The following is a 15,170-nucleotide window of genomic DNA, read 5'->3' as shown; positions in this document are numbered from 1 at the left end:
GAGGTACATGATCGATATAAAAGTACCGATCCATATATTGATGCTCCAGTACTTAACCAGTATGGAACTCATCGTTAGTTCTTGATTTTATGGTCGGTCTAGTAATTTATCCTAATCAGTTGATTGTGTCTTCCGGCTCAGGTTGACCGTTGATCCCTAATAAAAATCAATCGTTTGACTATTATAGACTATAAATGATCATTTGACAAGCTAGCTTCATCATACCTTTGTGGTATCCATGTGTCCTCAATAAATCTAGTCATTTACAAACCATCTTTATATTATAATTAATTATTTTCCAATAATGATAAGATATGAATTTTTTAAATATTATGTACAATGTTATTCTCAAGTAGTATCACATACTACCGGAGAAAATATCAAACTCCTATTATTCTAAATTAATTGGTTACTTCCGAAAAGACTTATCGATTAATCATATAAGCATTCATTATCCCTATAATGGACAACAAAAATTATATATATAGATATATATATTTTTTAAAATTCATTTGAAACCAATTAAGCAAGTATGATGACTTTCACAAGTATTCTAGAATTATAAACATGTAGTAATATATCGAAAGTAGTAAATCGAAAGTAAAAAAATCATAAAGCAGTAAACATGTAGGTATACCGTCGCACGGTTATCATCATAATTGCATTGCATGCTCTATTACACAGTGCTCAAAAGCACTCTAAACCTACAAATTCCTCGACACAAGCACATACAATCGAGACTTTCATTCTCGATTTCAAATTTAAACTTAAATATTTCATTTTTTTTTAATAGATTATCATCCAATGAAAATACACTTTCAAAATAGAGTGTCTTAACAGTTTTTCAACTGAATACTCTATGAAAATTACTATGAAAATCAATTTGTTTCAAATTGATTTTCTGGTTACATTCACCAAAATTCATTTATTTTTATTTTGTAGTATTAAAATATTAAAAAAATATATATAAAATGAATTATTTTATAATTCGATGTATGAATTTTGAATTTAAATCATAATAAATTTGAAACTAATTATCAAAATTGAAATAAAATATATTTCATTTAAAACTATAATACAAATTTTAAATTATAAATTTTCTACCTTCGCAACTAGGTTTTATGCATCTTTATGATATTAAAGTAATTTTTCTAGTTAATTTCCTCAGTGATTCGATCAAAAAGTCTAATGACTAAATAATTCAATCGAAGGTAATATACACGAATCCACTATCAAAATTCACTTGTCTCTGATTTTTGTTTATCTCACGCGGGAACAAATGAACATCAATTACATTATAATATATAATAATACAATATATTATATTATAATATATAAAATGAATACACCTTATCTAAACTGGTAACACATTTATAACTTATAATATATTATAATATTATATAATAATATTTATATTTATGTTAATTACATTTTACCCCTTTATCACTTCAATAATTTTAAATCTATCCCTCTTATATAATAATTAAATAATTTTTTTCATATATTTTTCTTTTCTCCATTATGTCCATTACATTAGACCATTTTGAACCGTGTATTTTGGATTTTCAAAATTTCTCACCGATTTTTCTCTATTGACTAAAATACCTCTTATGCCCTGAGTTCTCTTAATAAAGTTAATATTTTCGTAACCTATCCTATTATATTCATATTTAAACATGTTTACAGTTTAAACTATGTTTTTTTAATGCTTTTGGACTCAAAGACAACGTTTATTTGACTAATAGAATTTCTTATAAATTTTTGAGTTTTATCTTTTTTGACTAAATGTTCTAATTTTCTTATCATAATCATGGTAAAGTTCATCGAATTTTACATTTCATTAATCAAATTCTCCTTTTAAAAAATCTTTATTTTATATCAACAATATCATGATTTTTTTAATAATATTTTTATTTTTAAATTTAATAAGAAAATAGGTCAATATAATTGACTTAATTCCTCGATATACGAAATAAATTTTCATGGCGTTACAAGATAGTAGATATCATATATCTAATTAACATAACAAATATAAATATACATTATTTTTGTATTTCAAACACTAAATACAAATCAGATTGAAAAGTAATTGATCCAAAACCGATCCAATAAGATATCACATCATGATCATATCCATTAACAAGTAACGTTCAGATTGAAACGCGTTCGCATTTGTCAAGATATATGCGATGTCTTGCTTTAATGGTCTCCTTCGTCCTCACACGATAAGTCTTCGTTATATTGAAACCGGTGGGGAAGGGTTTGAAAAGGACTTCTATATTGGTCCTCCACTCACTAATTACCATTTGTGACTTTGACTGGCGAGGATTCATTGTCAACACATGGAAATTTCCCTCTGGACGATAATGTTATATATATTTCACCTAGATTTAAAGAAAGAAAAATTAGACATTGTCACGTAGAAGATAGAGATCATTGAATGGAATTAGCAACCAAGATACTGTGGTATGGCGTAAATATCTCTATTATTTTGAGAGCTGCTATTCGCATCCCAACATTTACTTATTAGAGCCCAATTAAAACATAAAGAAAATAATTGAATGGTTGAGAATAAGTAAATGTTGGGGTGCTTTTCAGGGGCGGAGCCAGGATTTTGATCATGTGAGGACAACCAAGAGTAGAAAAAAAAAATAGTGGGGATGATTAAGAGTGAAAAATATAGTTGTGAGGGCAACTAAGAGTGGAAAAAAAAAATTTGTGGGGGCAATAGTGATAAATTTCTTTATTCGCCACTAAAATCTGTCGTAATAACACATTAATCCATAGAATTTGAAAACTCTTGTGGGGGCAAGTGCCCCCACAACCCCTACTCTAAATCCGCCCCTCGCTATTGAAATCCTCAAATTTAAAACTAAAATTCAAGCATCAAAATTAATTATATTTCCTTTTTAGAATTTTATTTTTCAAAGTAGTTAGAATTTTGTCCTTTATAATCTAGTGGCATCAGATCATGTATTTGAATGCTACAACTTGGCGTAGTTAGGATACATACCGAGATGTTTAACATAATAAATTAAATTTTAATTTGATAAAGTAAGGTTTTGTGGATAAAGTAAGGTTTTGTGGGTAACAAACTTTACAAAGTAAGCCACATTCCAAGGAATCAACACCTACATTATCTCCTTCTCAAGGATCCAGAACGGTATCCCTCTCCTATAACAACGTAATGTGTCTATGTGGCACATTTTTAGTGGACTTCAAATGCAATATTGGGTTGTCTGCACAACTTGGTTAAGAAAGTGTTTTAAACACTAATAAAAATGAGTTATGTAGACACCTTACTTTTATTATAGGAACGAGACAACGTTGTGGATCCTAACTCTTTCAAAATTTTCTTGGATTCAAGTTTACATGAAATTTATTGAGGTGTGGGAAGAGGATTACAATCCTCCACTCTAGGTGCATATGATTTGAACTATTTTTTATTTCAAGAAAGTAAATACCGAATCCACCAATCACATGATGTTTAATGTGAGTAGTCTGGGGAAAAAACTTTGAAACGGTGGGGCCGCTCCAAAATTTTGGATATACATGGCATTTCCAAGGAGGTGTTTACAATTTTGGCAAAAATGTAGGGGGTGAAATAAATTCAAAATGCCACGTGTCTTGTAACGAAGAGGGTTCCTTCAAAATTGGAAGTAGGATACCCGCTTCAAAGTCGAACTCTCTGCCTTGTAAATTGGGATGCCCTCAATACACTTGACTTACTCTGATTGATTAATATGAGATTTTATGAAATCTCAAATTGACTTTCTTGTAAGTAAATTTTTTTTTCATCACTTTACCTCCACATGGCATCCAAAAACATGATCCCAACCATAGTAATAATCTTAATAAATTTTAAAAAGGTGAGAAAATTTTGGAAATATTATTTTTATTAGGTATTTTAGAAACAACACCCTGTAAAATTGATAATATTAGATTTACCCTTTGCAAAATGCAAGATTAACTTTACCTCCTTGACCGTAAGTCAGCATAGCTTTTAGATTTGAGAATTAATCACCGTCCATTTTAAAAACCTTTGATTATAAAATATATAGGTTAGCATTCAGTGGACAAAGTTGTAGATAAGATTCTAGATAAAGTTTTGTCTTATATGATTAAAAATTTTAAGAATTGACTAATTTTTTGTGAGGGTTATCACTATGAAAAGATATCATCCTCACTAAAATCAACCCATTCCGAAACTTCTATCCCCATAAAAAATGGTTGCAAACTAACGGTAAAAAATTGACTGTCCACAATTTTTCAACTTTTATAAATTAAGGTTAGAAATTTCATAATGGGTTGATTCTTTGTGAGGTTTATTTCATCACCATAGGAATCATGCTCACAAAAAATCAGGTCATTCTGAAACATTTTGTCTCTTGAAGTCAACCCATATATATATATAGGGAGAGTTCAAGCAATATAAGTAAAAAGCATTTGTAAAAACAAATATTTTTCAAAATATGGGTTAGAAGCTTCGGATTGAGTTGATTTTTTGTGTGGATGATCTCTATGATGAGAAGATCATCCCCACAAAATCTCAATCCAATATGAACCTTCTAACCCTATCAAGAGTGATTTAGAATGTGGATCGTCGACTTTTACCAATAATTTGTAAACCAATTTTTATGGATTTAGAAATTTCAGATTGGGCTGATTTTTTGTGAGGATGACTTTTTTTTAGGATGATCATCATAGAGATCATCCTCACAAAAAATCAAGAAGATCATCCTAAAAAATATGTTCAGCAACAAACATTTTGGCAAAACATGGGTTAGAGGTTTTGGAATGGGCTGAGTTTTGGTGAGGATGATCTCCTCACCGAGGAGATCATTCTCACCAAAAATCAGTCCATTCCAAAACTTCTAGCCCCAATTTACAAGTTGAAAAATCGTGGACCGTCCATTTTTTGTAAACCATTTTTTATGGGGTTAGAAGTTTTGGAATGGGTTGATTTTTGGTGATGATGATCTCCTCACCGTAGAGATCATCTTCACCTAAAATCAGCCCATTCCAAAATCTCTAACCCATGTTTTGAAAAATGTTTTGCCAAAATGTTTGTTGCTGAGCATTTCCCACATATATATATAGGGTCAGGTTCAAAGGACAACCATTTCAACACACATATAGACAACGTGTTTTGTCTTATATGGGCAAAAATGTTTGGAATGGGCTGATTTTTTGTGAGGATGATCTCTGTGGTGAGGAGATCATCCTTGCCAAAAATCAGCTCATTATGAAACTTCTAGACCGTCCAATTTTTGTTGAAAAATTATAGACCGTCCAATTTTTGTAAATCAATTTTGATGGGGTTACAAGTTTTGGAATGGGATGATTTTTTGCCAAGATGATCCCCTTATCACAGAAATCATCCTCACAAAAAATCAGTCCATTCCAAACATTTTTGCCCATATAAGACAAACACGTTGTCTATATGTGTGTCGCAATGTGTGTTGCAGGAACCCGACCCATATATATCTATATATATATATATATATGGGAGGCGTTCGGAGGCATCAGTTTCGTCAGCCATTTTAACAAAAGTTACCCGACCGTTGGATATAATTAAATCGGACGGTCGAGATTGCTTATTACGTTTAAATGATAATTTATAAGTTTTTACTGCGCCATCCCTCATCTTTTGACTTATTAGTGTCACCTCCCTGACTAAAAAACAACAGAGAGTGCTTATTACGTTTAAATGATAATTTATAAGTTTTTACTGCGCCATCCCTCATCTTTTGACTTATTAGTGTCCCCTCCCTGAGTGAAAAACAGCAGAGAGAACTCGTCTGTTCTCTCTAAAAGTCTCGAACAACCCTCCTCTGTTCTATCTCGTCTGTTCTCTCTAAAAGTCTCGAACAACCCTCCTCTCTCTCGCTGCAACTCCTCGACGAAAACCTCTCTCTCTCTCTCTCTCTCTCTCGCGACGCCGACACCCTCGAACCTCCTCACTCTCACTCTCTCTCGTTGAAACCCTCCTCTCTCTCGCTGCAACTCCATCGACGAAGCACGAACACGAACACGAATGGCTCCTGCAAGCTCCACGTACCACATGTCTGGAGACATCTTCCATAGAACGAACCCACCCGTTTCAGCAGCTCTAGAGGCGTTCCGGGTTCTCATGACTTTTGTGGCTGTCTCGATCTCAGCAGCTAGCATCTTCACCTTTCCCATGACATAGGCATTGCGAATGGAGTTCTGCAGCTTTACACCTCCTGAAGCAGCTGTGTATTGCTGCAATATATACTGAGCGGACGAAGTTTCCTGCAACAGTAACCACACAGTGAAAACGGAGTTAATTTACAGGGTTTTAGTAAATCAAAGGAGAGTGAAGAATCTCAAAACAGAGAATGATTCTCTCTCTGCCCTCTAACATTACTCTAACAAAACAATTTTTAGCCATCAACACCAATTCCTCTAACCATCAACATCTCATTAAGATGCAAATTTAAGAACTTTCTTGTTCTGCTCTCCAAATAAAGGCAACACAGAGATACTCATTTACATGCTTCCCTAGAAATAGCAACAATCTCACGACCCATCTTAGAATTAAAGAAATTTGGGGGAAGAATTAAAGAACAGTGCTTCCATGTGAACATTCACAAAATTAAAACAAAACCCAAAATAAGCATTCCTCTACAGAAAACCAAAACTAAAAACACACACAAAATAAAAGAAAGAAAAAGATAGAAAAATCCATTTTCTCTGAAACTCAAACCTACCCAAACGCACAAAAAAAAATATTGTTTTACCAAAGAAAAAACTCTCAAGAAAACAAAAGCTTCTGAAAATGAAGACTTGTTTGGATTGCCATTTACGCGGAAAAGTGGAAAAACAGCCTCAAGAGCTTCTTTGAGCGAGAAAATGTGGTAAAATAAATGTCAAAAACTGATGAAATTTGGAAACTGAGAAAGGAAGAAAGGGGGACTCACAATGGGTGTGTCTTTGATACTAAGGTGAGGGAGAGGATCAGACGTGCTAACGTGCACCGGTGCGAGAGGAGCACCCATGACACCAAGTAGGAGCCTCAGATCGGACCGTTTATAAGCGTTAGAAGAAACGGAAGGAGTCCGAGAGAGCTGACCCTTCATCCAATGTCCCCACCCTTCCCTCTTCGAATCACCATTCTCAGACCCATCTTGATCAGGCCCTTCCATCACTCTCTGCTGTTTTTTAGTCAGGGAGGTGACACTAATAAGTCAAAAGATGAGGGATGGCGCAGTAAAAACTTATAAGTTATCATTTAAACGTAATAAGCAATCTCGACCGTCCGATTTAATTATATCCAACGGTCGGGTAACTTTTGTTAAAATGGCTGACGAAACTGATGCCTCCGAACGCCTCCCATATATATATATATATGTATGTTTAAATCTGTCATGGCCACAAAACCAAGGGAATTGTGATTCTATTTGGTTAGCATTACCAATTCAATATTTGGGTTCAGGTAGCCTTATAAGAATCCTGAGGGTTCAATAAGCCTAAGTAGAAGTGTTAGTCACGCAGGCTAAATTCATTGGAAGATACTCTATAGCAACCAACTCTCGAGTGCCTTTTTGCTCAGTTCAACAACCATTTGACATGTGGTGCAAATGATATCAACAATAAGAGATAAATTTTCTCTCTCTTACCCACGGTGGAAAATAGAAAGTTCTTGATCGGATCAACTTATGTCATTAAAAAACATGATCTTATTCCATGGGGTTGTACGGGAAGAAATTCGACGAACTTCAAAAAAAAAATTTATTTTTCAAAAAAATTTATTTAATTGTAAGTTTGGGTATTTGATATGTCACGTCCCCTAATTTAGGATATAGATTTTTTCAAATCTCGAGGGTGGAGCAAAAAGAAAAGGAAAATCGAAATCAAGATCTTCAAAGCTTAAATACAATATGAATTTCTTCCAAATAATTTCGATAGAATTTCCCTTAAAAATTGGACTTATGAAATTTTTTTACATGTATAATCAAGATTTATATACCAAATTGCATTCCAATTACCATACCATATATATATATATATATATATATATATATATATATATATATATATATATATATATATATATATATATATATATATATCAATATAAAAAAACATAACTATGAGTATAACTCAAAAGGGTTATATACATCAACTATACATCTCACATAGATCGATAGTTATCTACGTCATAAACACTAAACTCTCACTCTCTTGACATATACATACAAGAAGGTACAATACACATGATGTTAATATATACAAAGAAGTCCAAAGTACACAAAGTTAGTTCCACTAAATTCAAATATTAACTCACGTATAACAGAAATAATGCTCATCATCATGATCCTACGATCTCTCTATACAATGTGCCCCATCAAGAATAAACATCTCGATAGCTAGGACATATATAATGTTTTGTTAGAAGGATGACTAACAAGGAAGTTACTCAATAGTAAACTCATATTTTAAATTAATAATTCTAATATAAATGAATAAACAAGTTAATCTATTACAAATAATGCAATCTTTCAAATAAGTAAACAAAAACGGATAACATTCGAAACAGACTAATCTTTACTAAAACATAAATAAAATATTTTCATCTTATACTAAACCAAAAGAAATATAAACATGTTATAAGAATATCAATCTCAATAGTGTATTTTAGTAGAAAGACGAGGTACATGATCTATATAAAAATACCGATCTATATATTGATGCTCCAGTACTTAACCAGTATGGAACTCACCGTTAGTTCCTAATTTTATGGTAGGGCTAGTAATTTATCCTAATCAGTTAATTGTGTCTTCCGGCTCAGGTTGGCCATTGATCCCTAATAAAAATCAATCGTTTGACTATTATAGAGTATAAATGATCATTTGACAAGCCAGCTTCATTGTACCTTTGTGGTATCCATGTGTCCTCAATAAATTTAGTCATTTACAAACTATTTTTACATTATAATTTATTATTTTCCAATAAAGATAAGATATGAATTTTTTAAATATTATGTACAATGTTATTCTCAAGTAGTATCACATACTACCGGAGAGCCTATCAAACTCCTATTATTCTAAATTAATTGGTTACTTCCGAAAAGACTATTGATTAATCATGTAGGCATTCATTATCCCTTTAATGGACAACAAAAATAATATATATATATATTTTTTAAATTCATTTGAAATCAATTAAATAAGTTTACAAGTATGATGACTTTCCTAAGTATTATAGAATTATAAACATGCAGTAATATATCGAAAACAGTAAATCGAAAGTAAAAAAATCATAAAGCAGTAAACATGCAGGTATACCGTCGCACGGTTATCATCCTAATTGCATTGCATGCTCTATTACACAGTGCTCAAAAGCACTCTAAACCTAAAAATTTCTCGATACAAGTACATACAGCCGAGAATCTCACTCTCGATTCTAAACAATCGAGACTTTCATTCTCGATTTCGAATTTAAACTTAAATATTTTATTTTCTTAATAGATTATCATCGAATAAAAATACACTTTCAAAATAGAGTGTTTTAACAATTTTTCAAATGAATACTCTATGAAAATTACTATGAAAGTCAATTTGTTTCAAATTGATTTTCTGGTTACATTCACCAAAATTTATTTATTTTTATTTATAATATTAAAATATTAAAAAATATATATAAAATGAATTATTTTATAATTCGATGTATGAATTTTGAATTTAAATCATAATAAATTTGAAACTAATTATCAAAATTGAAATAAAATATATTTCATTTAAAACTATAATACAAATTTGAAATTATAAATTTTCTACCTTCGCAACTAGGTTTTATGCATCTCTATGATATTAAAGTAATTTTTCTAGTTAATTTCCTCTATGATTCGATCAAAAAATCTGATAACTAAATAATTCAATCGAAGGTAACACACACAAATCTACTATCAAAATTCATTTGTCTCTGATTTTTGTTTATCTCACGCAGGAACGAATGAAGATCAATTACATTATAATATATTATATTATAATATATAAAATGAATACACCTTATCTAAACTGGTAACACATTTATAACTTATAATATATTATAATATAATATTATATTATATAATAATATTTATATTTATGTTAATTACATTTGACCCCTTTGTCACTTTAATAATTTCAAATCTATCCCTCTTATATAAATAATTAGACCTAATTTAAAAAATATTTATTTATTTTAATATTTTAATAATAAATATAATAATTAAATAATTTCTTTCATATATTTTTCTTTTCTCCATTATGTCCATTACATTAGACCATTTTGAATCGTATATTTTGGATTTTCAAAATTTTTACCGATTTTTCTTTATGAACTAAAATACCTCTTATGCCCTAAGCTCTCTTAATAAAGTTAATATTTTCGTAACTTATACTATTAAATTCATATTTAAGCGTGTTTATAGTTTAAACTATGTTTTTTAACCCTTTTGGACTCAAAGACAACGTTTATTTGACTAATAGAATTTCTTATGGAATTTTGAGTTTTATCTTTTTTGACTAAATGTTCTAATTTTCTTATCATAATCATGGTAAAGTTCACCGAATTTTACATTTCATTAATCAAATTCTCGTTCTAAAAAATCTTTATTTTATATCAACAATATCATGATTTTTTAATGATATTTTTATTTTTAAACTTAATAAGAAAATAGGTCAATATTATTGACTTAATTTCTCGATATACGAAATAAATTTTCATGGCGTTACACGATAGTCGTCGATTTTCAGTTCTATGGATCAATTTCAAAAAATATATATTTTTAAAAAAAATTTTGAATATACGTTTTTAATAAAATCTAGAAGACTGTGGTGTTAGATTGACAATGTTAAAATCCATGTGGTCTCAATAACCCATTTTAAGATTTTAAATCTCAAAAGTGAAATTTGTGGGTAGAGGACGTGTGAGCAAATTTACTCAGTGCTGTGAGCAAAAAAATCATTCCCAATTCCCTTCAAAGTTTAGAGAATAAGTTTTTTTGTTGCTCACGTCACCATCATAATTTATCAACACACGATCAAGAGAGAAAAATATAAAAATTAAAGAAATTCTTTCTCCTACCCTCCCAAACTACAGAATTGCACAAAATTTCTAATTTTGTAATTCATGTTTTCTTTCTTTGGTTAACAAATAGAGAAGTTTTATTCTTTGGGTCGAGACTTGATGTGATTATCTCTATAATTGAATTTTCTTTCACAATGGGCCTACCTACAATAACTTGGTGTGGCATTTGAGGCTTTAACAGTGACATTATTTGTGTGGGTTTTGAAAATAAATCTTTTACTATTTCTTTTATTTTAATGGAAGGAGACTAAGTTAGTAGCTTATGGTTTTTATTGTTTCCTAAGTTAAATCTTCATTCATGTTCTCATCGCCAAAACCTTTTCCAAAATTTTGAGGGTGATTGTGAATATCAATACTAGATTTGTGCCCTAAGTCAAAGAAGACTGTAAATTAAAAAAAAAAAATCCTAAATCAACATCACAATACCTAAATCAGCATATCACAAATCCTAAATCATTAACCCAAAAAATCATGTATTATAAACAATAGAAAATCCTTAAAAGCACAATTAATATATTCCAAGAACAACACAACCCTCGAAATAACAGAGGAATTAACAAAAAGAACGAACCGCTTTGAATTTGTTCTCCATGGGAATCAAAGAGAAATTGGCTGATGGTTCTGCAAACTTTTTTGGATTTCTTTGTTAGAGTTTTTGGAACAAAAGAGGAAAGAGAAGCAAAGTTGAGAAAGTATTGGGGTGAGGTTGATAGAGGGGAACAAAATTGAAAATAGTAGGTAGTTTGTGTGGGGGGGAGAGAAAATTTCTTTAATTTTTATCTTTGAGTCATGATAAATGACACCCCAAAACCTGAAGTTCTTTGTACAGTCTCTGACATAGTAGTGCATAGAACATAGATCTTTTTCTTTGAGATACACAAGTAAAAAATCCATGGTTATATGCCCTACCACATTAGGAAGCATAGAAAGAACGTTAGGTTTTGGGGCATTAGTCTATCATTAGTCTTTTATCTTTTTCACTCTTTACCATGTGGCGATAAACTGTGCAGCTGCAAGAAAAAATAACTAAATTTTGGAGGAACTGCACATTTACAATAGAGAGAAAGTCACATGATAACTGAGAAGAACAATTCTCGAAACTATTGACACGTGGCTACTACTAAAAGAGTTACCGACCCACCGAGTATTAGAAGTACTATAAATGCATGTAGAACCGATGTAGTTAACTCGGATCACTTAATGTTGATGTGACCACATTGACAACATTACCATTGATGGGACAAGCGTGACAACTCATAGTCTGACAGATCGGTTGTAGCAACTCCTACAGCTGTCAGGTCAGAGAACAAGTTATCTACTCTGAGTAGAATCATTGAGAGTATCTTGGGAAATCTATCAACCAGGACTCCTATAAATACCAGGTTACAAATAATATCAAAGGTTAGAAAAATTCTTCTTAGAGAACTCTTTAATAGCTTGACACTAATTCAAAGTTGATCGTCAAAGTGGACCTATTGTAGGTCCCACACTGAGCTAAGGAGACTTTGAAGGGTATCTCGAGATAGTGCGGGAAATTACATCTACAATTTGACACCATCTGTGAGAAACTTACAAGGAGAAAAACGACCAACATGGTAAGAACTAGAGGTGAAGTACGTGGAGAACCATCAAACCCTTTACTAGCAGACCAACCTCCGACATTGCAAGATCCCATGCTCGTAATGTACAACTTACTAACGGAGATGAGAGAAGAGATGCGTAGGGGGTTAGAGAAGCAGAATAATGAAATTACAGCAATAAGGAGAGAAAACGAGGAGCTCAGGTAGAAGTTGGGCAAGAGAATCGAAATCAGAGGAGGCCTAGATGAGGAAAGAAGTCAAGGCCACACCGTTCGAATGACGAGAAGGACCGAAACGGATTGAACTGTGGATTCTGCAACGGTGGGAACGCATCAGGGTAGTTCTGAAGCTCATGATTGAATGACGAGGAAGGAAGTCGAGGAAATGCTAAGAAGAAGGGATGAGGAACTTGCTCAAGGGAAGGACTTTGGGCAGAAGGCTCAAAACGCAATTCGGGAGCTCAAAGGGATGTCATTTTCACTGGCAATAATGAATTCAAAACCCCCAAGAGCATTCTATGCACCGAAGTTTGAGACGTATGATGGGACGAGAGATCCCATGGATCACTTGCTTCATTACAGAAGTCAAATGGTATTGTATCAGAGCGATGACTCTTTACTTTACAAACTTTTCCCATCTACCCTGAGGTACGAAGCTATGTCATGGTTCCAAGGATTGCTGGCTAGGTCAATAATGAACTTTTTCGAACTAGAAGAGATGTTCGTCGGGTAATTCGTACACTTATGAAAAAAAAGAGTCGAAGTTAACACTCTTTTCAACTTACGACAGGAGGTCGGAGAAAGCATACAATATTTCGTTACTCGATTCCGAACAGAGGCGACAATTGTTAAGGGTATGGATGAGGCAACTGCGTGTGTAGCTTACGTAATAGCTGTTATCCAAGGGACACGACTGCATAAGTCATTGATAAAATCAGATCCTACACGGCTCGAAGATCTGTACTCGAAGGTAGAGAATTACATCCTGGTAGAAGAGTCGATAAAAAGCAAAGGTCGAGGAGCTCAAATTGTAGTTAATAATGAGGGTGGTCAAGCAGTCCAAAAAATAGCTACTGAGCTAAAAAAGGGGGTAGTAAAAAAATACGATGAGACCCAAATGAACAATTGAGGTGGAAGAGAGGTCGAGTATATACACCGCTCAACGAGAAGCTGTCTGTGATATTAAGGCATGTAAAGAGTGACCTCAGTTTTGTTCAACCACTTAGGGAATATCGAGAAAAACTGGGGAAGCTGTACTGTGAATATCACGGGGTAAAGGACCACCCAACTGAGGATTGTTACAGATTACGACATATCATCCAATATATGGTCGAGGATACGAAACTTAAGAGATATGTATCCTCCATAGAGGAAGGAAGACGGGAGGCCCAGGGAGAAGAGAATCGAAAATTGCAACCTCGACTACCAAGGGGAGATAGGCAACGTGAACCCGAGGGACGTAGGGTAGTGCACACCATCTTGGGGGTGCTTGAATCAGATAGACAGTCAAAGCAGTTAGCCAGGACAAGGATAATGAAGATTCGCCATGAGGTCGAAGTCAACCAAGTAACTTCGGGGGTAAGGGTAATAAGGAGACCCAACCCGACAGCAGGGTAACAAGCGATAGTATTTACAGAGAACAACTTGAAAGGAACGGCTATGCCTCACCAGGATGCTCTTATCATAATACTCCCGGTCGGAAACGTGGATCTCAAAAGAATACTGGTGGACGTTGGGAGCGCAGTGGACGTCCTTTTCTTAAGTACAACAAAGAAGATGGGGATCTCGGATAACTTGGTGCCGACTCAGTCTACAGTGTATGGATTCAATGGGGCCCCGAGTTGCTCTATGGAAGAGATCACCCTCCCGATCACAATAGGATTTAAGGTGGTGATGAAGAGATTCATAGTAATTGACACGGACTCAGCCTATAATGTTATTTTTGGGAGAAAGTGGATACACGAGATGGAAGTTGTTCCGTCGACTTACCATCAGGTAATCCGATTCTCGAGCAAAGAGGGAGTAATGGAAGTCAAAGGAGATCAAGATATGGCGCAATGGTTTTTTCACTTGGCTTTAAAGCCAGCACAATGTTCTGGAACCAAGCCACAGAGGAAGAGAAATGAGCTTTCCATCAAAGAAGAGTAGTTATAGCAGTCAAAGATCGAACCACAAGGGGAACGGACAGCAGTAGTAGAAAAGTTGACCTAGTAGACCTTGGAGCTACTAGGGCACAACTTGTCGACATCAGGACAACGCTGCTACAACAAGAATGGGATAAGCTTATGCAATTGTTAAAAACCCACAAGGATGTGTTCGCGTGACCCTTCTACGGCATGTCAGGGATAGATCCCTCGATTGCTTGTCATCGGTTAAATGTTGACGAAGCATTTTGACTAATTCAGTAGAAGCCAAGGAAATTGTCACCATGTTTGAGGCAGGGGATGAATGAGGAAATCAGTAAACTCCTAGGGGCGGGATTCATAAGGGAATT

The 15,170-nt window shown here is 33.3% G+C and overlaps 2 protein-coding genes across 2 annotated transcripts; one reads left to right on the top strand and one right to left on the bottom strand.

Moving 5' to 3' along the window:
- Positions 1-5,718: 5,718 nt before the first annotated feature.
- LOC147394438 (uncharacterized) lies at positions 5,719-7,169 on the bottom strand. The gene is made up of 2 exons (XM_086453298.1): positions 6,945-7,169; positions 5,719-6,276 (listed from the first exon to the last, which is right to left on the bottom strand). Exons 1-2 carry the CDS (start codon positions 7,167-7,169, stop codon positions 5,719-5,721), a joined length of 783 nt encoding a protein of 260 aa, XP_086309424.1.
- A 5,868-nt stretch (positions 7,170-13,037) lies between these two features.
- On the top strand, positions 13,038-14,824 carry LOC147394437 (uncharacterized). The gene is made up of 4 exons (XM_086453297.1): positions 13,038-13,268; positions 13,467-13,766; positions 13,874-14,260; positions 14,348-14,824. The coding sequence occupies exons 1-4, from the start codon at positions 13,038-13,040 to the stop codon at positions 14,822-14,824; spliced, it is 1,395 nt and encodes a 464-aa protein (XP_086309423.1).
- Positions 14,825-15,170: the final 346 nt, after the last annotated feature.

Source organism: Akebia trifoliata, chromosome 9, assembly GCF_017979445.1.
Source record: "Akebia trifoliata isolate Shusen 1 chromosome 9, ASM1797944v1, whole genome shotgun sequence".
NCBI lineage: Eukaryota > Viridiplantae > Streptophyta > Magnoliopsida > Ranunculales > Lardizabalaceae > Akebia > Akebia trifoliata.
This window is presented reverse-complemented; position numbering and strand designations above follow the sequence as displayed.